Source organism: Truncatella angustata (genome assembly GCF_020726525.1).
Source record: "Truncatella angustata strain MPI-SDFR-AT-0073 chromosome Unknown BKA67scaffold_14, whole genome shotgun sequence".
NCBI classification, from domain to species: Eukaryota; Fungi; Ascomycota; class Sordariomycetes; order Amphisphaeriales; family Sporocadaceae; genus Truncatella; species Truncatella angustata.
Window position 1 is genome coordinate 235819 of NW_025763394.1, and position 26712 is coordinate 262530.

A 26712-nucleotide genomic window follows, 5' to 3' on the forward strand; every position below is an offset into this window, starting at 1 on the left:
GTGCCTCCGCCAACCCATTCTGAGCTTAGACTAGATAAATGTGATTTACCTATCTCGAAGTGCCCATCTGGTACCATGTATCTGGAGGATTATGGACTTGTGTCTCCACAAAATATCGGGGAGCAGGCCGAGAGACTAAAGTCTTACGGCATGGAGAGTTCATAACTTTAGCTTGAGTATGAAAGTGACTACACAGTAACCTAGACTTGGCTAAGCTACAAAGGAGCGACACCTGGCACTGACCAGTGGCACAGCTCAACTACTGCATATTCTTGTAATACTCATAACGACATCAGTCCAGCCTTTGAGAAGTATCCAGTCAAGTTATTGATTACAGCTTTACACATGAACCTTGTGAACAAATATATATAATTGGTCAATAACTCCAATGTACCACCTACAGCGTTGTACTGTTGAGACAAGTAATGCTGACTTTATCTCTTTATGCTGCCGTTCAACAAATACACTGCCAATTTGGGGGAAAAGCAGGGAATGGTGATGGCTGCTCTCTTTGTCTCACACAACTGTCGCTGAACGGTCTTGATGCGGAGCTTCTAGTCATGATTCAATCAGCCTAGGATCCCTATCGCTATTATATACTGGCCAAGGTATCACGGTATGTACCCAGAGGAGCTATTAATGTTGTCGATAAAGAAGAAGGTGTCGCGTTCGGCTTCTTCGAAATACGAATGAACAAAATAACAAATATAGTTACTAGATTTAAGAAAAGTAAACGAAAAAGAAACCCGTAACTCGAAAGATCTTTAGGAGCACAGTTATAGATTTGTCACAATCTTTGTGTCGGATTGTCTTCATGATCACACACGCTATATTGGAATCGCGAATTCAGATACGAGGTAAATCGTACCAAAAGAGACCTCGTTCTAGGCGATATCTTTTCCGTGGAACTCATGGAAAATTAGCTCGGAACCACGTGGTGGTGTTGGTGTGACTTGGAGTCAGACCTCAGGGGGTAAAACATTTCATGCTTGGTCGTCTCCGGACAATCTCGAGGACAAACCGGATAAAGAGTTCCAGGAAAAGAGCACAAGGGCCTTTGGGGAAGAATCTATGACTTTGGACTGGGAAGATACCACAGAAGACAGTGCAACGATCCTTGCGATGGTATAATAGGGCAAATCATTCTTTACGACTCTGGGAGGGTGGGAAACGAGCAAAAGAAATATTTTCTTTTGAGAACATCCGAAAAAGGACGCGATGTCATTAGTGCACGAGATCCTCGAGTTTTAACGTGGTAGCAGATATAGGAGCTAAGCAGGGTTAACCTTTGTGATAGGGAAGCAAAAGCACGTGGGGCGTCTTCAATGAGCAGAATATACTCCAGAATTACACACACCCTAGTAAAGCGAGTGGGTATGTATGGTTCTGAAGGAGAATATGTTTTCAATTGAATGAGCTTGAGTGTAATTCCATCCGTGCAGCACAAAATCATAGTATAGATAATGAAACCTGTGACTTGTTGACTGCATAAATGGCCAGATGTACCTAGCAGCCCGCATGATAAATATCAGTAGAGTAGTAATTTATAACAGCTGAAAAAGCCGACGTGCGGGTGAATCTGAGTCTGTGATTTACCAAAGACAATTGCCGGGAACAAAGAACACACCTAGCATATCTGCCGTACCAAATCAGCAGCTACCAAACTGCCCGGTCCGTATACTAATTCAACCGCCATATCGCCGGTAAAATTGTTCTGGCAATCAGATTGGGAGCTCAACTGCCTATCAAGCAGATCTACACCATCTATTTGTATTTAATGGTCAGCATTCAGCACTTGCCATATCGAGGCATCGGCATTAAAATATCCCTTACCATACTGGTCAGGCAGTTAAGCTGGGAATGCATGATGACCCATGGCCCATTCACCATAAATGCGCACTTATAAGGATCGATTGATCACCGGGATGTGTACGATGCTTCCCTTGCATCTGCATATTTCTATCGCCAAGATATAATACATTGTTAAGATGAAGTCCATCTCAGTCGCTTTAGCATTTGCCGCGCAGGTCCAAGCAGGCCTCCGCTTTGGATGCTCATCATTGACCATCCAGCGTCTAGACCCTGTTGTCGAACCCGGCAAGAGTCCTTCTTCACATGTTCACCATATCGTCGGTGGTAATGCTTTCAACGCAACCATGACAGGTGATGTTGGAGCCAGGGGTACCTGCACCACCTGTGAGATGTCGGAGGACTTTTCCAACTACTGGACGGCCGTCCTATACTTCAAGCACCCAACCAACGGTTCTTATCACCGCGTGCCAGTCACCAACAATGCTGCACTCGCCCAAGGCACCACTGGTGGAATGACCATTTACTACACCCCACATGATTTTAGCACAGATGATTTGAAGAACCAACCAATAAGGGCTTTCCCGCCGGTAAGTGCTCTATGCATCCGTCATATTGTTTTCTATCTCTCTTTTTTTCTCCTTTCCGTTCCTTTTATCTTTTTCTTTTTTAGAAATCTAACATTATGCAGGGATTCCGTATGACAGTGGGCAGCCCGACCACCGATACCCTGGACAAGGCAAAGGGCCATATTGGGCTTCGGTACAACTGCCTGAACACGCTCATCGACCGAGGTCCAGAGATGGTTGACTTCCCAACTAAGCCCTGCAAAGCCGGTATTTTTGCAGTCCACCACTTCCCAGCGTAAGCAGTCTTTCATCCACAAAAACCAAGGCGCTGCACTTGTCAACAGAAAACGAGATCATGAGGAGCAGATTGATTAGTTGGTTGAGTATCAGTAGCTAGCTATGTGTGCGATAGCACACTGTATATACATGGTGACTAGGTGGCTGCAGGTGTGAAGGTCAAAATACAGGTGGTGGAGACCAATCTCAACAAACAGCACTAACCGTTCGCAGATGCTGGGATGGCAAGAACCTTGATAGCCCCGACCACCAGTCCCACATGTACAACACCATCACCCGAGACGGATTCACCAACGCGCCCGCCTGCCCGGCATCTCACCCAGTTCGTATGCCGCAGGTGACCTACGAGACGGTATGGGACACGACCAAGTTCAACAGCTTGTGGCCCTCGGGCACGCCCAACCCGTTCGTGTGGAGCTTCGAGGGCAGCAGCGGGTACGGCACGCACGCCGACTACATGTTCGGCTGGAAAGGCGACTCGCTCCAGCGCGCCATGAACAAATCCGAGTGCTTCTACGACGGCTGCGGCTCCATCACCAAGCAGGCCATGTCCACTGCTAACAAGTGCACCGTCAAAGACATGGTTGGCGAGCAGACCGATGGATGTATGTTATCTGGCCTGCTTCACGCTAAGCTTTCGAATTACATGCTGACTGCGTTATAGGGCTTCAAGCACTCCCGGGCATGGAGATGAAGTGATGGTATTTGGCGACGCTTCTCCAAACAGGAATCGGCGGTGACCACTCTTCCAGGGCTTAATGAAGAGGAAGATCTAGAGATACGTTCTTTTGAGGCTACAGGACCTCATCTGGGTCTGAAACTCGCTCAGAGAGTTCTGGCGCATGTCTTGAATTCCGAAAGACTATCCCTGCAACGAATTTATGGTATGGTCACAGAGAATGAATATTTCGAGGTTCTCATGATGGTTGATATTGCCTATAAATCTGATGTCCTCTAGCAGGTTTTGCTAAAGGTTTTGCGAGCTCTAAACTGCACAAAACTTCCAGTAACCCCAGTAGCTCTCATAGCGCAACATCTCTCGCTAACTACCTTAGTTTTATCCACAGTATGCTTTGTGCCACTTGCTGTAGTCCAATACTTTTCTCTGCTTGTCATCTTGAGCTTGTGAATGAGATGCCCTCAGACGATCCATGCTCTCCAGCATGAGCTCCTCTGTTCTACTTAGCTCCCGAAACAAGCGCTCGGCGATGGCGCGTCTGCGACCAACCAGCTCTGCTCGTCTACCAAGTTTGCTAGAATCAAGTGTTGCATCACGTAGTCCAGGGAGTTCTACGGTGTCTCCGTTGACGATGCCGTTCTGCTGCTGTATGGTACGCATACGCGTGGTAATTCGGCGATGCTCAGTCTCAAGGAACAAGGCTTGCTCTTTCTGTATTTCAAGATCTCTGTATGTACGCTCATAGTGCTCCGCTTTGTTACTTGTTTTCTGGAGGACCTTTCGTGCCATTTGCAGGTTGGTTGCCGCTCTTCTCAGTGACACCTCAGTGGATACTGCTCGGTCTTTGGCGGATTCTTTTCTGTCGAAGAGCGCCATACCTCTCACCCACAATTCGCATCGGCTCAAGACGTAAAGAGGCTTCGTTAAAACTTCGGATTTCAGAGATGCAAGGGGGGAAAGAAGAAGGGGAGCTGCTGGCCCGATGGTAGTGGTTCCTTCGATTTTGGGCTCTCTGCTGAGCAAGCGCTTCTTCAGCGGAGGCTCGAGGGAATGCTGCCATCTGACGGGGACAGCAAAATGCCGAAGAGGTGCAACCGCCTCAGTCCCTTTTGGGCTCGACTCCTCCTTCAATGTCAGGTCGATAGTGGTCGGCTGCTGCGGCTGTGACCTTTGGGGATCCTTCGAAGGCGAAGGCGCTTTCGGCAGCGGCTGACGTCTTGTTGACTCTGCCGTCCTCGGGTTTCTTGGAGTCATCGGGTCCTGTCTGCACGTATCCAAAACCGTATCGTAACCCTTTGGATAGAGCATCTTATACTTCACTTGAGCGCGGAGCAAGTCCCTCCCGTGCTCGAGTGTTGTCAGCCTTGCCACCTTCCGGAGATGACTAAGCTGCGAAATGGTCCATGTGTGTGGTGCAACTTCCTCGCTCGTCATGACCTCCCATGGCCAGACGCCCCAGAGAAACTTGATCGTGTTCGTGGCCACTATCGCATCGCGATCGTCGAAATTGGCCAGCATATGTCCGGATGGCATCTCCGTGTCGTAGTATGCCATTTTGTATCTGTTGGACCATTAACTACTGCAAAATCGAGTGGTGTAATAAAGTAGGTTGATGGTGGTGCGCTTGATACCTACTGGTGAAAGTAGTGATGGTAGTGACCGTAATGACAGTGATGCTGGCAATGTTAGCGAGGTTAGCGATAATATCGGTAACAGTGATGGTGGTGATGGTGGTGATGGTGGTGATGGTGGTGATGAGGGTAAGAGTGGTGACTATGGTGCTGTTGTTGATATTGTTGTGTGTGACAAGACGATGCCAAGGAAGGAATTATCATATACCTAGAATGGAAGTGGGGCAGAGCAAGAGGCTAACGAACGGGGAGTTGCCACCGTTACGTTCATTTAATAAATCTATTGGGAAAAGAGGGAGGGTTCTGGCCTTATTGGACCAGAACCAATAATCGGAGGACCGAGATAACCTCGGAAAGTGACAGACATGACGTCAAAGAGTTGTGACTATGTGCTAGGCAGAGCACCGTATTAGTGACGAGATCACTGTGACATGTTGCCACGGTTACAGTATCTACGAAAATGAGTCTATTTAATAAATAATTGATTGAGCGTTCTTAATTCGGGTTTATAACCATGAACTGAGATGGGAAGGGAGTTCATAATGGAATGGCCTAAAATCGATGATGCCTGAGTTTGCAAAAAAAATGGTTAACTTCAAGGCTCTTAAGTAAATCAGTCATAGGACTTGTCTTAATAACGGTGCTAGATTTAGTATGTTAGTGAAAAGAAAATGAAAAACAAATATTTACGATCGCGAGGGAGATTATCAATGAGGCGGGTGTAAACTGTATCATTAACTTATAGTCTGTATTTACTAAATCAAGACACTTTTAAAGAAATGGTCATAATTGTGTACACAAGACACAAACGTTAAGTTGTTTATGATAAATTACGTAATCAGCGATTGTGAAATTTTGCGATTCATAAGTGTTTAGTCTCACAATATCTAGTACCAGTCAAAATATGATAGGAAACAGGCGCAAACTCTTATGTTTATAAAATATAAAATTCGATAGTTGCTAGCTAAGACTTACTCTTAAGTCATGTAAATCTAGTAATGGTCGCTTATAGAGTTTAGATTAGGACAGGAGGCGAAAATATGCGCCGCATATGATTTTCACCTTCGAATTATCGCGTTTCTTGGACCATTATATGTGAAATTCAACCTGTGTCCGTAGAAATTATTCAGTTGCAGTTATTTGGAAGTTAGCCTTACTACATAAGACGAATATTATTTTGAATTATCCAGTATAAGAAGTAATCCAGTCTATAATGAGCATACCCTTGAGACTAAAATTAAGGATATCAGGTTACTTGTCTGTCACTGTCAGACGCTGGTGTTGCAAGGGAGTGCTAGGGTGCTAGTATTGACGCGCTGAGCCCTGCTCTCTATCACATATGGAAGATTCCAGCCCTTATATACCCTATTGCAATCCGATACCGGATAAGCTCTAACAGTCACCCCTTCCTCTCGTCGCCTAACAAGACCACCGAGTTCGGGAACTCTAACAACTTGAAATAGCAAGCGCGGAATTTTATAATTCACATCGACCCGATCAGCAGCCATGTCATAAACTTGCCTGTCCGTGATGGATATTAAGAGGTACTATTCATCAGATGACGTAGCTGCAAATGGTGTATATTGCCAGCGATGCCAGCTGGCATAGGTTTAAGATATTTAGACATGTGTGAGCTAGATGTCAAAGCTTCCTCAACCATCATGGCCAGTGGCCTGTACAAAAAGAACATTGATGCCAGAAATATACTCCTGTCCGTTTGACATATTGTTTTTGCAACGGGAATGCATGTCCGGAATATTTAGAGAGTTCTTAAGAATTAATGGCCAAGTCTTGGAGTGGAGACTCCGCAACAACAACCAGCGTAACTCCGAGATCGACACCGATAATCCGACTACCCCCGCTGCAGAAACCGGGATCAGTGCATCAAGCCCCGGACTGCTAACTTCGCTAAATCCACTTGGAATTGCCTTCGAGTCCACCGGGAGCGTAAAAGCATCGGCATTTCTTGGAAAGGGGAAGGAGGGACCCGTGGATCTGCAAGGGACCGCCCGAGCTAACGTCCGAGGATCATTCAGTAAAGGAGTATAAGAGCAAAGCGTATGGCACACCGCATGTGCCCAAGGCGGAGAAGGATTATGAGGACTCTTCGGTACTTACCAATAGCTCAAAGTCAACATGAAGTCATCGCTTGCACTAGGGGCTCTGGCTACAGCCACATCCACCGCAGCCGCCACAGCAAGGCAGATCTGGAACTTCACCGACATCATCACGATTGAGAACAGTGCTCTGCGCTCAAACGGCCAGCTTCTTCTCACAACTTTCACCAACGCGAGCTTGTACTCTCTGGACACCCTTGCCCGCAGTCCCAAGGCCGACCTCGTCGCACAGCTGCCAGGCGCAACCGCCATCGGCGGCATTGCTGCGATCGGTGCCGACAAATACGCCATTGTGGGCGGCATACGTGGTAACTACAGCTACACCAATGAGACTATCTACACTGTAGACTTTAGTGGGAACCTCTCGACACCCACCGTGAAGATCGTGGCGACAGTTCCCGGCGCTACCATGTTGAATGGACTGGCCTCGTTGCCCTCATTTCCTCACATCGTCCTCGCTACCGACTCCCGGCAGGGCAATCTATGGCGCATCGATACGGATGTAGGGACTGCCGAGATCGCGTTCGCAGATGATCTCTTTGCTGTGCCGGCGGGCGCGGTGACACCGCTTGGTGTCAACGGAATCAAGATCGCCGGTGGTTACGTATACTTCACAAACACTGGTCAGTATATCTTTGGGCGAGTCCCGATTACTGAGGATGGGTCGAAGGCTGGCGATGCGGAGGTCATTGCCAATGCTACGAACGGTTATGACTGGGACGACTTCGCCATTGACACGGCAGGTAACTTCTATACTGCGCAGACACCAAACGCAGCTGGACAGGTTTCCCTGGATGGAACCTACGGTACACTTGCGGGAGGTGAAAACAGCACGTTGTTTCACCGGCCAACGTCGGTAACAGTCAGTGAAAACACCAAGAAATTATACGTGACGACCGGAGGAAATACAATAAATGGGATTATGTACAGTGGACAGGTCATTGAAGTGCAACTGAAAAAGAACACCAGTCTGAGTACATAGGAAGTCATGTTATTGATAAATGGTGGTATATTGAATTAATACTTTATCTCTATCTAGGACATGAATACCAAGGGTATGGAAATGCTACGGCTTCTGGGGACATCAATGGATATCTAAGTGCCCTTGCCCCCAGTGTTAGGACCTGCCGGCCCAGAGACGTAACTGTTTGAGAAAGTTAGTAAACATGTAATGAATGGACAAGGGTAAAGAAACTAACTTTTGCATCATCTTGCCGATCAAGCCTTGTCCAGGTCGTTGCTCTGCAAGGCTCTCACGCTTGGCTACCGATTCGGGGTCGTCTGATCGCTTTTGCATGTACAAATTATCGAGCTTAGGACCGCCGAACTGGTTGAAAACAGCATTAGACCCGAAATAGTTAGAAAATCAATGTGAGGAGAACTCACGTTGGATTCTGCGGTGTTGGCACCGCCCTGGATGGGGCCCGCTTTGCTCCCTGTGGAAGTTTGGTTCTGGCCTTCACTACTCATTTTGATAATTTGTGGATGTGTGGATTTTTTTGGTGTGTTTTATATGTTTTACCGACAGTGTTTCGTAGGAGTTTTGGGTAACTATATAATGGTGTATGAGCGTGATGTGGTCTTTAGATCAGGGCAATACCAGGGCTACATGAATTAAGAATTTTATAGAGACTTATATAGATTGTGACAAGAAGTACAAATGACGTTTTCAGCCACTAGCTCCGTATTTATTTTGTAGGCGTAACTATTCGATATTATGATGCTGTTCCGGTAGTCAATGAGGTCATTGATATATAGTTCACCTGGTACAGCTTCACAGTGGGCCTCGAGGGGACTCTGGCCCCACTAAACAAAGGGTTCACCAGATCCCCCAACCGATCGTACCTGATTTGTATGCAGTTAATGCGACCAAGATAACAATGACTTGGCACCGGCCATGTGTCAACTAGTCCAGGACCTTTGTGCATCCACAAAATTTAGGCATATGCGTTCATTCAAGCGTTTGTTAGTGCACCGCTCATGGCATATTTCCCCCCCTGGGCGAGTTAGCCTGTAAGTAGCGATCACTCCAGCCAATATTCCGAAGATGTCGCCGTTGGCGCCCGCTCAGTATGTATTCTCGAATGGAGTCACATCAATCTGCACAAAGCACGCATGACTGTGCAGCTAACCCAATTTGCCATCAGGCCAAAGCTTATTAATCCGGACTTGGTCGTGGTGCAGTCTTTAGGGTACCGCTTCTAGTTTCCGAGCTAGAATTGACTTAGCCAGAACTCTATAGGCACTCACTCATCGTGGTGATAAAATCCGGCGACAGCGAGTCATGGAGGGTCTACTATAGAGCCCGCACTTGGCGTGTTAATGCTCGTACATACCGTTTTCTAGATGGCGCTCATGTTGTTTGTGGATAGTATACTTCCAAAATGGCCAAATTACTGTCGAAATTTGATAAGAAAGACTAGTCGGCGAGACCAACTTGCTATTACCGCGGTCAGCCTTGGAATGATGCTGGGCATTACAACAGTTGCTTGAATTGAGGCTTTTGGGATGCAATGGAACATCATAGGTCGCAAGCACGAATGCTATAAGTGTTTGTACTCGTTGTTTAGATATATTACATTATTTAGCAACCTCGAATCTGGTCTTCTTGCGAGTTCTAACTCTGCAACTTCCATACCACGACACCGGCACCCGGGATGTCGCCCAGTTCTCCAATTAGCAACTCAGCGTTTTCAATCGTAGGTGCCGCTACAGCCGATGTGCCATAGTTAAATGCCCAGACCAAATTGCCTCTTCTCAGCAACCTCAGAGAGCTTCCCAAATCATTATCCTTGCTTGCCAGTATGCCAGTCAAGGCCGTGATATTCGCTCCGGCCGCGACGTCTCCCAGGTAGGCAACCAGGAAATCGGTAGAAGGCTTGAAAGCCAGATAGTGGGCACCGTCCTTTTCGCACGCGGCAGGCTTTCCCGGTCGATGCGGAGAGGTATATGTCACGGTCGCGCTGCTGGTCAGATTGGCCCTCCTGCACTCGATCCACTCCTCGCGGCCATCGATACTATAGTTTGATCCTCCATATAGGACTCCACTGCCCGCGTAACTCGGCGGAGTCTCAACGCGTGTGACTCGAGTAGGCAACCTATCGCCCAATGCACCGTTGCCAGGGTTGAGGCCGGTGACAGTTGCGAAGTTGGCGTCCTTCGATCCAGTATGGGGCCCGAAGACTATAGGCCCCGAGTAACTCGCAATTGCAGCATTAAACGCCTCCGGGATAATGGGAAGACTTGGCACAACGACCAGCTTGTAGCCGTCGAGAGGCTGATCGGGTCCGATGACGTCAATAGACAGTCCAAGTCGGCGGATGGCTGAGTAGAAGATATAAACAAGATCCCAGTAGTTCACCACCGTATCTGTATACCCTGCTTTCTTGACATCCCAACTGCCACTGTAAGGCTCAATTGCCCAGGTCCAGACTGAAGCATAGTCGAAGACGAAAGCGATATCGGCTTGTGGCTCGTCTACGGTTACGGCTTCTCGGAGCTTGGGCAGTTGCTCTTGTACAAGCTCCTGGACCTCATCGAGCCCTTCGTCTGCTGTATAGTCTGACAAGTGTAGCCCAGACAGTGTCTGCTCCTGAGCATAGGGGACCTGACGCCAACGGAAATAGTTGACGAGACTTCCCGACGACGCAAAAACCTCAAGAGTCCAGAGTTTTACCATGCCAGTCCACGGGCTCACGCGATATTGGTTCCAATTTAGTACACCAGGCTCCATTTCCATCACACCCCATGGTCCCGCTGTTTTATTGTAAGCTGCGCCAGAGACGCCTCGGTAGAGACCATGATGTAGCGCTTGCCAATCGGGCAGGCCGGTGCGCAGCGTCTCGAACAGCTCCTGGTCGGACAACCAGGAGAATGTGCTCGGGCCAGCAAGGGCGTACTGATCGAAAGTTGCAAGGTCAATGCCTACCTCTCGAGCAAACTTGTAATGGTCAAAGTCACTGTATCCCATCATGAAGTTGTGTGTAATTGCGTGCGACGGAGCGTACTGTCTGATGATATTCGTCTGCTCCTTGGCGAACTCTATGACCATATCTGAAGAGAAGGTGTACCAGTCGAGCGTGTGCAGTTCGTTATTGGTGTAGATCTCGAGGAACGGAGGTTGGATGGTTTCAAAGCTTTCATATTGATCCGACCAGAACACTCGGCCTTGAGCATTGTTCAAATTTTCGATAGTTCCATACTTCTCCTCCAGCCAGGTACGGAACCTCGTGATGGCATTGTGGTCGTAGCTGCGCACAGTGTCGTGGCATCCAAACTCATTGTCCAATTGCCAGCCTACCACTGCAGGGTGGCTTCCATATCGCTGAGCTAATTTGGTCGTGATACCTTGGCTGAGGTTCCGGTAATCAAACGAAGAAAAGCTGTAGTGCCGACGAGAGCCAAAGATCAGAGTCGTATTGGTACGATCCACGAAGTTGACATCGTAGTTCTCCGTCAACCAATTTGGTGGCGATGCAGTTGGGGTGCCAACGATAGCCTTGAGACCGTACCTCTCAAGCAGCTCAAGTGTCGTATCCAGGAGGGTGAAGTTGTATTGTCCTTCTGTTGGCTCAAGAATGTGCCAGTCGAACTCATTCACGCGAACATAGGAGATGTTGTTGTCCCGCATCTGTGAAATGTCCGTCTCCCAAGCTGACTCGGGCCATTGAGACGGGTAGTAATCCACCGCCAGGTGCAAGCCGCTCGGCCACCTATCGGTCGATGGCCCTGATGTGGAATTATGAGCCCTCGCTAGAACATTCAACGGCGCTACTGCGCTCAGAGCCTTTTGGAGGAACATCGCAACGGCGAGAGTTCTAGCACCCATGACGTACAGATGGACTCAACGAACAACTTTGAAAAGGGCTACTCGGAATGCAGGCCCAACAAGAGGGTTAAGGCGAGAGGATTCCAACTCTTATGTATGCCGACCTGAAGAACTCATAGCCGGTCTTGCCAGGCAAACCCCGCATGCGAACGACTCGCGTCACGGGGATAGTCCCAGGACTTCATATTCGCTACAGAAACCATAAGGTATCTATGTAGCGGTACGCGAGAACTGTGGGCAGGCATGTTGACATTGCAACGCTCGACTGGTTATGCAAGTTCACCATGTTGACCTGTGGGGCTGCGCGAGAGAGCGATGTCATCGTGCCCTAAATCGGCGTAGAATCTCCTCATAGCTTGGTGGGGTGCATGGAGGTATTGGGGTATTTTGCGGGGTTGAACTGAGACCGTTGGATTTACTAGGCCTCCGACCACTCCCATGTCCCTGCTTCGGCTCAAAATCGACTCGTTCTCGTCCGAGAAGACCGAGTTGCAATTGGTGCGCTTCGACAGAGCATCGTTGAAATGCCGGGAAACCGCACCGTAAAGTAGAGATCCTCTTTCAGTTCAACTACCAGCAGTAGGGCCGATAGGGCCACTTTGGGCCTGCCGAAGAATAGCCAGTAGTTGAGATCGTGAGATGTCTGCTCATCGGGACCCCCTGGAGTAGGTGGACGTTTGCACGCCTTGGACTAATGATATCCTTCGAGCTGCAAGGGTCAAAATAACTCGCCCGTCGCAATAGAGGTTGGGGGTTGCTTCAAGTGTCAAGTCTTGCAGCGGTGTGCAACCGTTTCTACTGCAAGCATTTCTATTGGTTAATCAATATCTTGGGTATCGCTGCTTCAACAAACATATCCAACACGATAGAAATGGAGAACATGATTGAGCTGCGAGTCTTGATCTAGAGTAAGAAGTGGGTATGGTTCGACCTCGACGATACCCTACATGAGTTTTGCAGGGCATCAGGTTCTGCCACGAACGAAGTGCTAGGGCTGGTGGGGCAGAAATATAGTATTTCAATGAGTGATCTCAAGGCCAAGCACGCGGAAGCACTGAAAGCAGGAACTGCGCATGCTTTCACGGATGGTAGAACATCGCATGCGTATCGAAGGGAACGATTTGGAGCTGTGTTGTCCGCGTTTTCTCTTCCGCCGAACGAACTGATGGACATGCTTCTGGAGAGGTACGAGGAAAAGTTGATGCAGTCATTGGAATTGAAGCGAGGAGTCATCGAGCTGTTAGCTGATCTCAAGCAAAAGGCATGAAAATAGCCATTATCACGAAAGGGCCACAAGATGCTCAAGAAAGGACTGTGGCGCATCTAGGTCTCTCACCTTACATAGACTTCTTGGCGACGACAAATGCTTTTGGCGTGTCCGAAACCGACGGACTTTTCGCAGCTGTTCTGGCGAGACTCAATCTGAATTGTCACGAGGTTGTCATGATAGGCGACAGCCAGCATAGGGATGTTATACCTGCTTCGGAGGAGGGGATCTTCTGTATTCACCTAAACGAAGCACATCAGCGCAGTCAGGGACCAAGTATACAGATAATCTCAGAACTCCAGTCTGATCTAAATGAATACAACCAAGGGTAGAATGCAAGCAGCGTTCTTCCCTCCCTACGACCATACATCATCGCTCCTTCAAAGCGACGATTTTGTGCGTACACCCAACAACTTCCTTCCCGTGCAAGGCTCATTTGTGGTTCACGCTATTAATGAACATATCCAGCAAATAGCCCAGCGTACGTACAGAAATCATGGTTTCTGAACACCCAAAACCATGGCTCTGCCCAAAAGTTGGTGGTTCATGTCGTGACGTTGCTGTCCCTCTAGCCTGTCGGGCTTATCATCGGGATGGATTGCGGAACGACTAGCCTTGTCTCCTGAAGCCTCGGGGTAACCAATGATGAAATTTTCAAGTTTATTTATGGCTTCAGTAAGACCACTGGAACTTGCCGAATCGTTGATGCCGAGAGATTGCATGGCAGAGTAGATCTGGTAAGGTGCATTGACGGAAGTACGGGCTTGTAGGCGATTGAAGTGTTCGAGTTGCTCGTTGCCAAGATCGAGCCGCAACTCGTCTCTGAAGGCTCGAATGAAGATTTGGATCATGGTAACATCAGCACATCTTAGGTGACCCAAAGCACATATTCGTCCACACTGTTCCATGACTTCGGTGGGTGAAGCGGAGACGAAGAGGAGCTGCTCAGAAAGACTCATCACACTCTCGTCATCGAGGTCTCTTAAAGTACTGCTGGGGCGAATGCCCATAAAATCGAGGGATTGTGAAATTGCGTGGAACACATGTTCCTCACACATGACACTGTGCTCGGGGCCTTGCATCTCGCAGAGGCGCTCTCCATGTCTGCGCCATCCTGTAAGCTTTCGGGTGAAGACCGTGACCATTCCTTTAACCACTTCATCTCGCTTGTGTGGAAACTCCGCTGTCCGTTATTAGTTTTCGCACAATAGGCGAGGAAATGGGAAACTACTTTACCTAGTAGGCCGACCAAGCTGGGTTCTACGTCGTGGAAGTTGATATGTCCAGGGCGGCTGGGACGCCAATTGAGCAACAGCTTACGGATGCCGTACTCGAAGAAATCCTGATCTCCCAGAACCCAAGCGGCCCAGACAGACCTTTTGAGACAATCAGTTTCATCATCGCGGAGTGAGTGATATTGCTCCAAGAGCTCATAATGTTCAAGCGTTCTTCGTAGTTGAGAGAACCAGGCTTTTGGTCAAGCGCCGAAATTGCAGGTGATATTGTACGTATGAACGATCTTTGCGAATGCGAATATCCCTGCTTGGGACATTTTGGCAGGAATTTTATCGAACTTTCCATGAACCATTCGCAAAACCAGGCTCATAACTTCAATATTGTCCACCTGCAGCCGCAGTGCCAAACAGGCAACAGATTCGTCGGATTTCGCAGTGACCAACGCGACAACGGATGCAGTAAATATACGGGAGAAGCGGCTCAAAGCTTGGGGGCCTGCGAGGAAGCGCTTTGTATCTTTTCCGTTACAAATAGCAAGGCGGATTTTCGCACCAAACGGATCAGATACCAGACGCTCGCTGTCTGTTGGGTCTTGGGCGTCAACAACGCCTGACATGGTGGACTACGGCGCCTGAAGTGACCAATCCAAAAGAGAAAGGAAAATGCAGTAAAAGGGGAAGCCGAGAAAAAAAATAAGGAAAAATAAACTAGAGAAGAAACAACGTGCAAGCCAAACGAGAGTCGTCAGAAAAGCCGATGCTAGGTGGAGTGGAATAAGTGGAAACAAGATTTGAAAAGAAAAGGTCGGAAAAAAGGACGTTCTCCAGGTAGCTGTTAAAGTTGACAAATTATCTCTATTTGCTAATGAAATAAGAAATAAATTTTGTGCAGCTATCTTGTTAGACAACGAGCTTATAGTTGTATATTAGCCAAGGAAGGAAATCAATTAAAATTAAAACAACGATAATGATAATTATGATATGATAATGACTTCATTTAAAGCCTTAACTTAAAACGGAAAGATTAATAAGACTATGTAATTCTTAATAAAAGTTAAGAACTTAAACAAAGAAGAGAAATAATCTCTTTTTAAATTTTGTTTTAATAGCATTTTAAGTCTTATTATAATCTTGATACGAACTACTAAAGATAGTACCTTTTATAACTACCTTGTATTAACTATTAAGCTTCATGAATAAACAGGTAATGAGGTATTTAAACTCGTGCCCACAACGGTCGAAGACTTCAGGTTGGTTTACAATGGATTAATATTTCATATACGGTTAGAAGCTGCCCATTGCAGACAGTCGAGAGATCGAAAATGCATGGATAATGACTGCATTTCATTAAGAATGGGGGTTTGTAGACATAGTTTCATGTCTACGTAAAAGAAAACTGGCAATAATTGGTTTGCAGTTAGAATATGAGGTAGCACTTAATGCCTTGTCAAAAGTCAAAAGTCCTAGGTTTTTTCTACGCGAGGTCACAATACGACACTGGTGATAAAGGATGATAATAACGTTAGCACTCTAGCCTATTGCGACTGCCATCAAACACAATTTCGAACTTACCTCCTTGCGAGGTGTGATTGAAACTGAGCTCATCGAATATTACATACACGTTATAATGTGACACTGCGTGTACTGTCCGTATCTAACGAAAGTCGCGGTCACGGGAAGTCAGACCTGATGACACGTGATAGCCATGGATATTCCCTAACGACGGTCACATTTTAAATTACTGCTAGACACTTCCTTACACAGTCAAGCACAACAAGGGTAGACTGATACAGGGAGAACATCTGTGCTAATGCATCTGAGATTAGTGCTAGTGGACCCACAACGGAGTATCGCAACATGATAAATGACTCATTTTAAAGCGTACAACGAAGCGGCCGGGAACCTAGCCTTGTAAAAAGATAGGAAAGTTGACAAAAGTCTTCACTGTTCCACCCGTGGCGCAGTGCTTATATGCGACTATTCTCTGCACATCTCACCTGGTACGAACAGGAAGTACGAAACATGTCGAAGGTGCCGCCAGCTCCAGTCGAGACTTCTCTCGACATGATCGGGAACACCCCTCTCCTCCGGTTGAGCCGTGTTGTACCAGAAGGACATGCCAAAGTTTACATCAAAATGGAAAGCCTCAACCCCACAGGATCTTACAAAGATCGGATGGCACGCTCCATAATAGAGGAAGCCGAGATTCGGGGTGATTTGAAGCCTGGTATGACAGTGGTCGAGGCGACTGGAGGAAGTACAGGCTCGGCTCTGGCCTTTGTTTGCGCGGTGAAGGGCTACAAGTTCGACGCGGTATGCTCTAATTGCTTCGCGACAGAGAAGCTTCGCACCATGACTGCTCTCGGTTCCGGGCTTGAGTTGATTCATAGTCCCAGCGGCAAGCTGACGCCCGATTTGTTTCCGAAAATCAAGCAGCGTGCGAAGGATCTCGCGGCCCAGCCTGGGGTATTTGCTGCAGATCAGTTCGCTAACAGGGATGCTTTTATTGGTTATGCAAATCTCGGTCGGGAACTCGTCCAGCAACTACCAAGTGGCATTGACAGTTTCTGTGCTTGCGTTGGTGGTGGCGGCATGTTGATGGGTGTCTCGAAAGTGCTAAAGCCAACATATCCACATTGTCGGGTTGTCGTGCTGGAGCCTGCCTCTTCACCTTTCATTACAGAAGGCCGGGCTGGAACACATGGAGTTGAGGGCGTCGGTAACGCATTCAAATTACCATTGCTCGACAACAACCTCTATGATGAGGCTAGGGCGGTGCCTGAAGAAGAAGGACGCGCGATGTGCAGACGACTGGCTAAGGAGGAGGGTATTCTCGTGGGAACCTCGACTGGATTGAACGTGGTAGCCGCGATTGCATTGGCTAAAGAATTGGGCGTCGGAAAAACGGTCGTGACTGTCGCATGTGACACGGGTTTGAAGTACATGAGCGGGCCATTGTTTGCGGAGCAATAATGGATGTTCTGTGACCTCTTACAATGCTACATGGAATAATATTTTGCTACTTCAACAGAATGACCAAGCTACCTGAGTACTGTCTCGGAATCTTAATGATTGTTGCGCCTCAAATTCCAGTATCAGTGAAAAGAGAGAGTTGGAATAGCTACCAACGATAACAGCGGTTGCTCGAGACGACAAAAGGTGACTTCGTTGCAAAATATAGCTACTTCGAGCTCCGTAATACAAATACACTAGCATTTCCAGAGGATATAATCTACTCGGTAGTCCTAAATCGCACAGGCAGATAGATCAGCCTGGGACTATCCTCATGAAATGTACGGAAATTGATATGTTTTGATGTCCGGCGGTCCATACTGTATTTTCTTGTTGCTGAGAATGACGATACTGGATTTTAAAATGAGTGGTCTGCTCCAGACTTGAAGGTTTTCGAGAAATGCCCCTATAAGCAGATATTTGATTGAAGGTCTATTATATCCATACTGATAAGTATCATCTCTAACCAAATGTTACTCGGTTCAAGTGGTTATTCACAGTCAGATTGAGCGGCGAGAATGAAAAGCTTTACAGGGTTCTGGACGATTTCGTCGGGGAAGATGACTCAAGGATCTCATGGTGTAGATATGTTATTAACCATCTAAAGTCCTTCATCTTCTTCGCCAGCCTTCTGCTTACCATCCGAGGGCTTCCAAATATGTTACATTTAAGAAGTTCAAGTACTAGCTAAATGCGTTCTGGATACTGCCATTCAACCACAATTGGAGTCAGAAATTAGCGTATTTTTGCTATCCTAGCCCTAATTGCTTTTCAGAGGTCTTTCTTTCAACATTATTGTTTCAAAGAGAGTGTTTGATACAACAGTCGAAGTCTGAATCGGATATTAAATAATTTATAGTTGTAGAATTGACAATATCCATTCAAGTGATCCATAAGTGTTATTAGACAGCACGGCGTTATCTTTATAAATACCCAACCGGTCGATTAGTTGTTGTCTTATAGCTTTGAGAGCATTTTGCAGCCTCCGTAGTAATTTTTGGAAGACCGGAGTATTGAAGCCATGGTGGACGTGAAGTCCACATGTAACTGTATCTGCGTAGTGGCTGTATTCGTCCCGATCGATCTAACATCAATGATGTTCTTTGCGCAAAATTGTAAAAGCAATTTAATTAGTTATACAGTCCAAGCATCATAGTGAGGCACTAGCGCGTAGGGTTCCCCCATGTGGACGTTATTACTAACTATACATGCATTTCTTTGCTGTTAGATATTTTGGAGCCATTCACTCTCATAAAAGTAGGGTATTGTCCTCGCACCGAGTCTCTATCGGTCTGAGTTGTTAGCCACTCTACCTATGTGCGAATTAACTGATACATTAAACGTGTAACGGAAGTGAGTACTTCTGGGTCACCTGATGTGCTAGTGACCTGATGTCAGCAGCGAATCACAAGTCTATACAGGTTCGCCGGAGCAGATAGTCCAATAACATAAATTGAATAGTGACTGTCTATGATCAGCGTAATAAGCCTTCATTTAGCTCCGTCTTCATCTCTCGTCATCAGTCCTATCCAGGAATCTATTGCGTAGTACAATCCTTCTTAGGCTTCTGCCTTTTCGTCGAAGTAGAACCAGTTGGCGTCCAAGGCTGCTCCTTACTTGTCTCCTGCATCCATCGTGTCATTTTGTGGCCTTCTCCATCCATCCCCACGGCACATCTGGACGCACGAGAATCCTCTGATCGCTTCAGGACAACTCCGGGTGTCGACTGGTCCCGAGGTGTGACTTTCGGGCAATTGATTTGCTTGTTAACAATGACCATTAGTTCACCATTCCATACTATGGTTGTCTTTGGATATAAGCGAACCGGATGCCCATAATTCGAGTCATCAACCCATGAACCTGTGTACGCCAGCATGTTGCCGATACCATCCTTTCTGACTTGATACGAATACTTTTTCTTGCTCTCTTGGGACATGATTGCGTTTGGCGTGAAGTCTCTATATGATCGAAAGCGATGGAGTATTGGGAAAGGCAGTGCTTTGATGAAGAAAAGGGTAAAGGTGACGAAACACTTTAACAGCTTTTGTCAACTCTTATTTATAAGTAGTACAGGCTTCTGCCAGTTTTTTTGATACGTATCATTGTATTTTACAATAGCCCAAACTTAGCAAGGCCGATCACGAAGCTTACTTGATGGCCAATGATCCGCCGTCTTGTGTAGCTGGTGCATTGTACACTACATGCAACAGCTGTGAGCTGTTAAATCTTGCGAACACTATAGAGGTCGATAAAATACAATGGACAGATTAGGTAGCGCGTGGACCATGAGTTGTATGACCAGGCTTGGCAACAGGGGAGGCAGCACCGCTAGGATCTACCTAGCTGACTTCGGAAATTTTACAAACACCGAATTTGGCTTAGACGAGGCAAACTGAGGGTGGTCAACTCCAAGCGTTCTAACTTATGCGCAGCGCTAGTCTTAGAATGGTCATTGGAAATCAAGCATATTCAGCCCTGCTAAGCTGAGCGTCTAATGTTGACTCTAGTCTAGCTCATCCTTGCAATAGGGCAGCGGTTCACTTTGCAACATCAGCTGGCGAAAGACCTAGGTTAAGCAACTTCACTCTGACCTGACTAACTTTTGAACCACCCTGAAGCCCTCTGGTCTACCTTATTAACATTACAGATTACTTTCACTCGGCTTCACATGTTCTGCATTTCTTGTAACACTTCAAACAGTCTCGGCACCTAGCCGGAATTGAACTGTCAGCAGAACGAGTTACACCTCTGGGCTCACTCCAGGCTCACTCCAGGCTCTATTACCCGGGGCTTCATAGCTGGCTGGACGCAGGTTCAATAACGACAAATACTATGGTGCAATGTATGGGCCCCAAGCGACAAAAGGCGAAACAAAACCCAGTCGAAATATGGAGAAGTCACGAGGCCGAGGTCAGGCAGATGCACGGTCCGATGACGGTTGACCAACTGATGCTGCACATGAAGAGCTTGCATGGGTTTGAAGCTACGTGAGACCGAATTGTCATTCAAGACGAAGTTCAACTCTTCATCATTTCTCCGTGGTAGACGGCGCCTATACACAGCAAAGCTGGAGGATTGGGGCCTCCAAAAGGACAAAACAAAAAAGCTCATTCCTAACGATGGGCCTCCCGCACCTGGTGACCATTTCGCTGAACAGGATAGTTCGGCTGCGATAGACGTTCAAGGCATAACTGTGGAAGGGTCAAAACGCCGAAGTAGCATGAATGAAGTTAGTAATCGAAGTAGTGGAAACTCTACCAGGCAAGTATCAAGAAATAAGAAGGAAAGACGACCCAACATGAGGATGTGGGCAAAGCTTATGCTGGCTGGTCGAAAATGACAACTATCTCAGGAAGGATGATTCGACACTTGCTGAAGACACGAATAATCTTGAGTTAAGTAGTGATCCTTCTACGACTATTCTACAGGCAATTGAATACCCCGACACAATAAAAAACCAGCCGAGCCGCATCATAGTGACTATGATCTACTATCATTGCTTGAGAAGCTCCGAGCCGGTACCATAACCCAGTTCTACAGGTCCTTAACTCGTGCATCTCGCATCGCACGGGAAGCTGTGAGCTCAGTGTTTCGCAGCCGGGCAGTAAACTGGAGCATGGCATTAGTAGACGTCTTAAAGCGGTCGCCAGTTTTCTGTTTGCGTTGGGACACTTTGAGAAAGCGGCTAATTGATATCAGGCCATTCACGTGATTGGAGATGCCGAAACGCTCCCTGACGGTCAACTTTTGACACCAAATCTGGTATCTCTTGCACGATCAGCACGGTCCCAGTCTCAAATCAGCTTCGTACAGGATATTCTGGCAAAGCTATTAATACGGACTGTCGGGTGGCAGGGGGCGGTAGCGGAACGGTACGTAATGCACGTACTTATGGCTGAATTATCTGCGTGACAGGGCAACCCCCAGAGCACCTATATGTATATGCGTGGACATGATAAACCACTACGGTGTGTCGAACCTTTGTCGAATTCAGTAAGAGACTGGCCCTATCTACGCCACGCGCCTCGCGGGACTCACGGTTCTCTCTCGGTCGCCTGAGCGATCTCTTCGCGAAAAATTTCAGTTTTTGATCATTTACGCAGAGGTCAGAATCTCGAGTGGTGGACATCCTGTTAGACCAAGGCATTTGATGCAACAACCCTTCTTTTCATCACGTGCGCAATGTGAAAGATCGTTGTCACTGCCTCGTTGATCGGGTTGAGCATATCGACGAGCCGAGAACCACCATTGGCAACACGTCGTCAAGCTTCCTTGAGCTTGATACCGAACGACTGATATCAATTTGATTTAGAATCTAACCTCATGAGGACCAAAACCCCACTCCAACACTCCGTTTTTCTACTTATTACCAGGATTCGATGGTACCTTTTCATCGGACGAAGTGTCAAGAGGGTCATACAACAGAGGGCCACGAGTATGCAAGTACGTAGAGATACAGTCCTGCACCGCCATATTGGATCGTGACTGAGCGCTCTGCCGCCCACCGGTCTTGTCGCCGCTAGCTTTGCGTGGGACGCTCTAGGATATCACAGGAAACTGACGATGCTTGCTTTCCAGGGGCTTGCGCGAAGTGTGCGCCGGGTGGGTGTCGGGTTGCCGTGGCGCCAGTGCGAAGGGGATGCGCAAAATTTCGAGGGATCAATCGCGCGCATTGGTTGCTTGGTCAGAGCCTTCTATCTGTCGCGTCACTAAGCTGGGTGGATGCCTCGCATTATTACCTGGGGTGCAGGTGGGTATACATTTGTGGTAGGGTGTCTGCATGGTGCAGTCAGTGAATCATTCTTTGATGTTATTCGGGGTAGCCTCAAGCATACACTGATACCAATATGCGCCCAGAATTGGGTTCATATATGCAAGCTCCATAACCAACTAGCGCTGCTCCATCTCTTGGTGTATAGAAAGGCTTTGATTGCGAGCTACATGCTAAGGATTGGATGTCGCCGTTTGTTGATATTTGTAAGATGCGCACCTCCTTGGATCTTGAGTCATGAGCGACCTGTCTTTTGATCCAAGCGGGCTTACATTGACTGGGTATCTTCTTACGCATGGACATCACCACTTGCTCCAGAACGTAAATCAAACCGACATCATAATATGAGGTTCTCAGGGATTCAGATCACGGGAGGGGGCCAAGCTGGGCCGCCGTCTCACGTCACGAATGCGACTGCGTTGGTCTATTGCTGGGCTCAAAGCCACCAAGATATTGATTGACGTTCTGATCATAACGGCATACGAAAGCCCCAGTCCCATCTAACAATCCAGTGCCTTGAGCAAGTACCAGAACACGAAAGGGGAGGACTAGAAATAGTGCACAACGCTGTTGGGCGAGGAGCAAGACTGAATCGTGCCTTGCATAATCTATTCATTCCTGCTGACCTGGCGGCCTATCATATCCATAAAGCAGTCGTCGCATGTGAAAAGCCTGAACCATAAACGCCGGAAAGTGTAAAAGCGCCCTAGATGGACTCGCCGAAGGTGTTCTCGCCCGAGTAGGTGATGTAGAGGAATCTGCAGAGGGCCATGTTAGCACAGGATGGCCTGAGTAGTTCCGCATGCATGCGAGGACGCATGGCGTGGAGATGTGCTTACCCGTCCTCATCCTTGTGTTCCTCGTAGATGCTGCTCATGAGAGCGGCGGTGGGGGGCAGTACCTCATCGACGAAGATGAAGATGGCCTTCTCGGGGGACAACTTGATGCGCTTTCGGATCACGTAGACGAACTGGCCGACGGTGAGATCTGCGGGTACGAGGTACTTCTTCTTGTCGATAGTAGCGATGTCAGACTTCTCGACCTTTTCGCAGATGACCTAATGGTTGGATACATCATGTGTTAGCATGGCTTCCAGTTTGGCTGGACGATTACGTGATGGTGCTGGTCGCTGTCGCAATGAAGCTGGCCGAGATAGCGGAGTGGGTGGCGGGGAAGGAGGGCGATAAGCGATAGCAGGCAGCGGTGAGATGACACGACATGACACGGGGCGACTCGTCACGTAACCCCAAAGCAGCAGCGGGGACGAAGATGATGATGGGGATGAGGATGATGAATGCAGAGTCAACTCACGGGAATGCGGTCAGCGTATTTCTGGCGAATGCGCTCGGCCTCAGCCTTGCGCTTCTCGAAGGGGTGCTCGTCCTTGAACTTGGATCGCATCTTGGCGGTGGACGGGGGCGGATTGATGACGTTAGTTGTGTCGGGCAAGGCGGTGATGTTGCTGTCGAGTGCTGGACGACCGAGTGTGAGCTGCAGGGTTCGAGGTTGTCGGAGGGAGGATGAATGAAATGGACAAACAGGAAGGGAAGAAAGAAGGAAGGAAAGAAAGAAGCAAGAGGAGAGCTGTAAAGGTTGCAGGTAACCCGTGAGCGCTGAACCTTGGATATGTGACTGACCTGAATTGCTTGGTTGAATGATGGATTGATTGATTGCTCAGCGGATGGGCGGTGGAGGCGGGTGCTGTAACCAACTAGGTTAAAGAAGTCCACGCCCAGTCTAGGTAGCAGTCTGAGTACTGTAAGTTAGCCGTACAGTAACTTAGGTATCTGTCAGCTGTGTCCCGTATCCCGTAGTTATCTGAAGGGAGCTCGCTGGTCGAAGTGGATTCATTCACAGCCGATCACTGACGTGGGGTCCGAGGTTGCCTGGAAGGCTGAGAGGCGGGAAGGCATTCGCTGAGCAAGTGCCATCATGGCCTCAACCTCATCAGCCAAAGCGGAGAAGCGAGAAGGGGTCAAGAGGGACAAAGGAAAGAGCGGGGCGGGGCAATGAGATCAGATAACGTGATCGATTAAGTCACACCAGCCCGATCAGGCTTAGCGTTCCTTCCTCCCCTTGTGTCATTTGGGTCATCCGGTCAGACAGAGAGCAAGTCACATTCACCTTGTCTCCCTCTTGAAACCCGGACAACAGAGAATCTCAAGATTGGCTTGCATCGGGGCCCGGTCTTGCATTTTGATTTATGTCACGGCTAAACCTGCGAGGCCATTGAACCCGGTATCGTTGGACATGAGTCGCTGGTCAGAGCAATGCACTCTAGATTGAAAGTTGCCAACTGTTTCGAGGGCCCGGTATGCTATAGCTTATCGCTATACCAGCCTGCTTATCTTCACCAATCATGCCATTGCGCCACGGGAACTGCCAGCCGCCTTATTGCATGAGTCATGCATGGCCATCAAATCCAAAGTATGATTCACCTCCTCTTCACCAAGGGGTTCGACATTCTTATTTGCTTCTGTATTGAACAATACGTGACACGAACTTGAAATTCAACATCGGCGCCTACTTTGAATAATTGACACTTGCCATTACAATCACATATCGGACATGGTACGTCGGAATCCTGCTGTAGGATTTCTTGCATGCATTCACATTATGCCACTCCTTCGCTCTCATGTCAAACCACTCCAAGGTCCGTACGATGAGCATGTAGCTTGGTGAAATCCCCAGGTCAGCGCTGCCAAGTATGACCCCAAAACAAGTGGACATCGCATCGTCGGGCCCTTTCAGTTATGTCCTTGCCGCTTCCATTGCAGGAAACCCTGGGTTTCCTTCTCCAAACATGGCTCAACCAACCCAAAGCATTTGTATAGTATGTCGCCATCCTTGGTCAAACATGGGGGGCTGGCAAGTCATGATCATAGTAGGCATATTGAAGGATTCTGGTGTCGCGGTGAAGAACAGAGCTATCCTCTGTTCTACTGAAGACTATCTAAAGTGAATGCCCCAGGTGAATACCTGAGGCATCCATTAAAGATATTGATTATATTGCAATATCCTATGATCAGTACAACACTAGGTTAGTTAGTTGAAACGCTCCACTTTGACTAATAGTAGTCGCACGAGCAGCATATAACGATGCTTGCACTTAGTTGCATTGTTTTCTTTCCTTTTGTTAATCAGACACAATTATCACCATTCTTTCGTGCATCGCGCACTACATTCCTGGTACCGTAATTTATTATTTAGTGTGATCCACGTATATGATCAAGGGTGCTCTCATAACTGGCATAGATTATCATTCAAGATTTGTGAGACCTGCAAGAGAGCAGTAAACTTGCACCGCCCCCTCGATGCTTTGTTTTGAGCTAAATAGCACTCTGAGTACTAAAACAACACGGCAACCCAACACGTGTACCACTGTGCACCGTTTCGACGGTCATACGACCACAGGGGTAGTGTCTTCGGCTGTGCTTCGTCAAATACTTGGTTGAGCATTACGAGCCGATGCCTCCAGAAATTAAAATACTCTACATGCCGCAGATCCGTCTTCAAGTGACCGCATCACCCATCCCCTCACGATGTAGCGCAAAGAGTAGTGCTACTCCTTGGGCACGCGGTTTCTACCTTCTTCAGATCCTTCCAATTAGTCCAGTATCCAAGCATGGATATGACTAGCTGCGACCCGTCATGATTGGCGTCGTGTGGAAGGGCCATATCATCAATATTCCGCAGAACTCGCGACATAAACAACTCATGGCCGAACTTGGAACACTCGGTCGAGCGCTTCATTACTCAAGTCGGTAAGCACTTTATCTGGGAGGCTACTGGGGAGGCAAGAGAGACTTTCAAGCGCCGCTCCCTGGAGATCATGACCCACTTCATCTAAATGATGGGTTGGGCGGCGAGCAGATCCAGTCCAACTGATTTCTGCTGCGAGGTTCTATTGCACAACCGTGAGATCAGGGAGGTCATCGACAGTAAAGGATTACTGTATTAATATATCGGCTTCAGGACCGGACACAGCAGCGCCCGCCTGATTTGGACCAGCTCATATCCCTGGCGCGAAACTATGACGCTGAAGTCGACATAAACCTTTTTATGCTCTTAAGGGGAAGGATTCGCGGCTTTTCTTAGTAGTCCCGGAGGTAGGTTGGACTATTCTCTGATCGAGGTATTGGATATCAACCACCAGAGCGGAGTTAGAGCCGGCTCAGAATCTTTAATGTCTGTCACAAGAAAGGCACCTGGGCCCTAGCCGAGAATGATTAAGTTATCTTGATGACGTCGCGAAGAAACTTTCAAGGCAGGCTGTATTCAATTCCAAATATAGTAGGGCGCCAGGGACACCATGTTCCCAAGAGACGATGACAGAAAATTTTGAGTACGCACTTTAAATTGGCAATTGTCGCTCCTGGGTCGTCCATGCGCTGCGGGAAAAGCTGTACGGCCATCTAGTCGCGGGATCACCAGGCTCAGGGCGGGCACTCATCACGCCATTTGTCCATAGTTTTGAAGATATACAGACTCGAACGA

The 26712-nt window shown here is 47.8% G+C and overlaps 9 protein-coding genes across 9 annotated transcripts; 5 read left to right on the top strand and 4 right to left on the bottom strand.

The window, feature by feature from the left end:
* Window positions 1–1988: 1988 nt before the first annotated feature.
* Window positions 1989–3374, top strand: BKA67DRAFT_528491 (uncharacterized protein; the record flags this gene model as incomplete). Its single annotated transcript, XM_046098949.1, has 4 exons — window positions 1989–2399; window positions 2501–2673; window positions 2889–3280; window positions 3340–3374. 4 exons carry the CDS (start codon window positions 1989–1991, stop codon window positions 3372–3374), a joined length of 1011 nt encoding a protein of 336 aa, XP_045951047.1.
* A 358-nt stretch (window positions 3375–3732) lies between these two features.
* On the bottom strand, window positions 3733–4908 carry BKA67DRAFT_542504 (uncharacterized protein; the record flags this gene model as incomplete). Its single annotated transcript, XM_046101119.1, has 1 exon — window positions 3733–4908. The coding sequence occupies one exon, from the start codon at window positions 4906–4908 to the stop codon at window positions 3733–3735; it is 1176 nt and encodes a 391-aa protein (XP_045951048.1).
* A 2213-nt stretch (window positions 4909–7121) lies between these two features.
* BKA67DRAFT_528584 (uncharacterized protein) lies at window positions 7122–8084 on the top strand (the record flags this gene model as incomplete). The annotated part of the gene is made up of 1 exon (XM_046098957.1): window positions 7122–8084. One exon carries the CDS (start codon window positions 7122–7124, stop codon window positions 8082–8084), a length of 963 nt encoding a protein of 320 aa, XP_045951049.1.
* Window positions 8085–8197: 113 nt separating this feature from the next.
* Window positions 8198–8572, bottom strand: BKA67DRAFT_665357 (uncharacterized protein; the record flags this gene model as incomplete). The annotated part of the gene is made up of 3 exons (XM_046108541.1): window positions 8198–8246; window positions 8302–8429; window positions 8489–8572. The coding sequence occupies 3 exons, from the start codon at window positions 8570–8572 to the stop codon at window positions 8198–8200; spliced, it is 261 nt and encodes an 86-aa protein (XP_045951050.1).
* Window positions 8573–9719: 1147 nt separating this feature from the next.
* On the bottom strand, window positions 9720–11903 carry BKA67DRAFT_528444 (beta-galactosidase-domain-containing protein; the record flags this gene model as incomplete). The annotated part of the gene is made up of 1 exon (XM_046098945.1): window positions 9720–11903. The coding sequence occupies one exon, from the start codon at window positions 11901–11903 to the stop codon at window positions 9720–9722; it is 2184 nt and encodes a 727-aa protein (XP_045951051.1).
* Window positions 11904–12569: 666 nt separating this feature from the next.
* On the top strand, window positions 12570–15139 carry BKA67DRAFT_596260 (HAD-like domain-containing protein; the record flags this gene model as incomplete). The annotated part of the gene is made up of 4 exons (XM_046105279.1): window positions 12570–12595; window positions 12840–13169; window positions 13241–13461; window positions 15108–15139. 4 exons carry the CDS (start codon window positions 12570–12572, stop codon window positions 15137–15139), a joined length of 609 nt encoding a protein of 202 aa, XP_045951052.1.
* Window positions 15140–16214: 1075 nt separating this feature from the next.
* BKA67DRAFT_588168 (tryptophan synthase beta subunit-like PLP-dependent enzyme) lies at window positions 16215–17542 on the top strand. Its single transcript, XM_046104365.1, has one exon. The coding sequence runs from the start codon at window positions 16404–16406 to the stop codon at window positions 17403–17405; it is 1002 nt and encodes a 333-aa protein (XP_045951053.1). The 5' UTR covers window positions 16215–16403; the 3' UTR covers window positions 17406–17542.
* Window positions 17543–20415: 2873 nt separating this feature from the next.
* Window positions 20416–20784, top strand: BKA67DRAFT_542510 (uncharacterized protein; the record flags this gene model as incomplete). Its single annotated transcript, XM_046101120.1, has 1 exon — window positions 20416–20784. One exon carries the CDS (start codon window positions 20416–20418, stop codon window positions 20782–20784), a length of 369 nt encoding a protein of 122 aa, XP_045951054.1.
* Window positions 20785–22921: 2137 nt separating this feature from the next.
* On the bottom strand, window positions 22922–23616 carry BKA67DRAFT_665362 (autophagy protein Atg8 ubiquitin like protein; the record flags this gene model as incomplete). The annotated part of the gene is made up of 3 exons (XM_046108542.1): window positions 22922–22973; window positions 23055–23272; window positions 23527–23616. 3 exons carry the CDS (start codon window positions 23614–23616, stop codon window positions 22922–22924), a joined length of 360 nt encoding a protein of 119 aa, XP_045951055.1.
* Window positions 23617–26712: the final 3096 nt, after the last annotated feature.

Bases quoted from the DNA above. Each gene is read 5' to 3' on its own strand.
- BKA67DRAFT_588168 (XM_046104365.1), top strand. From the start codon at position 16,404: ATGCGACTATTCTCTGCACATCTCACCTGGTACGAACAGGAAGTACGA.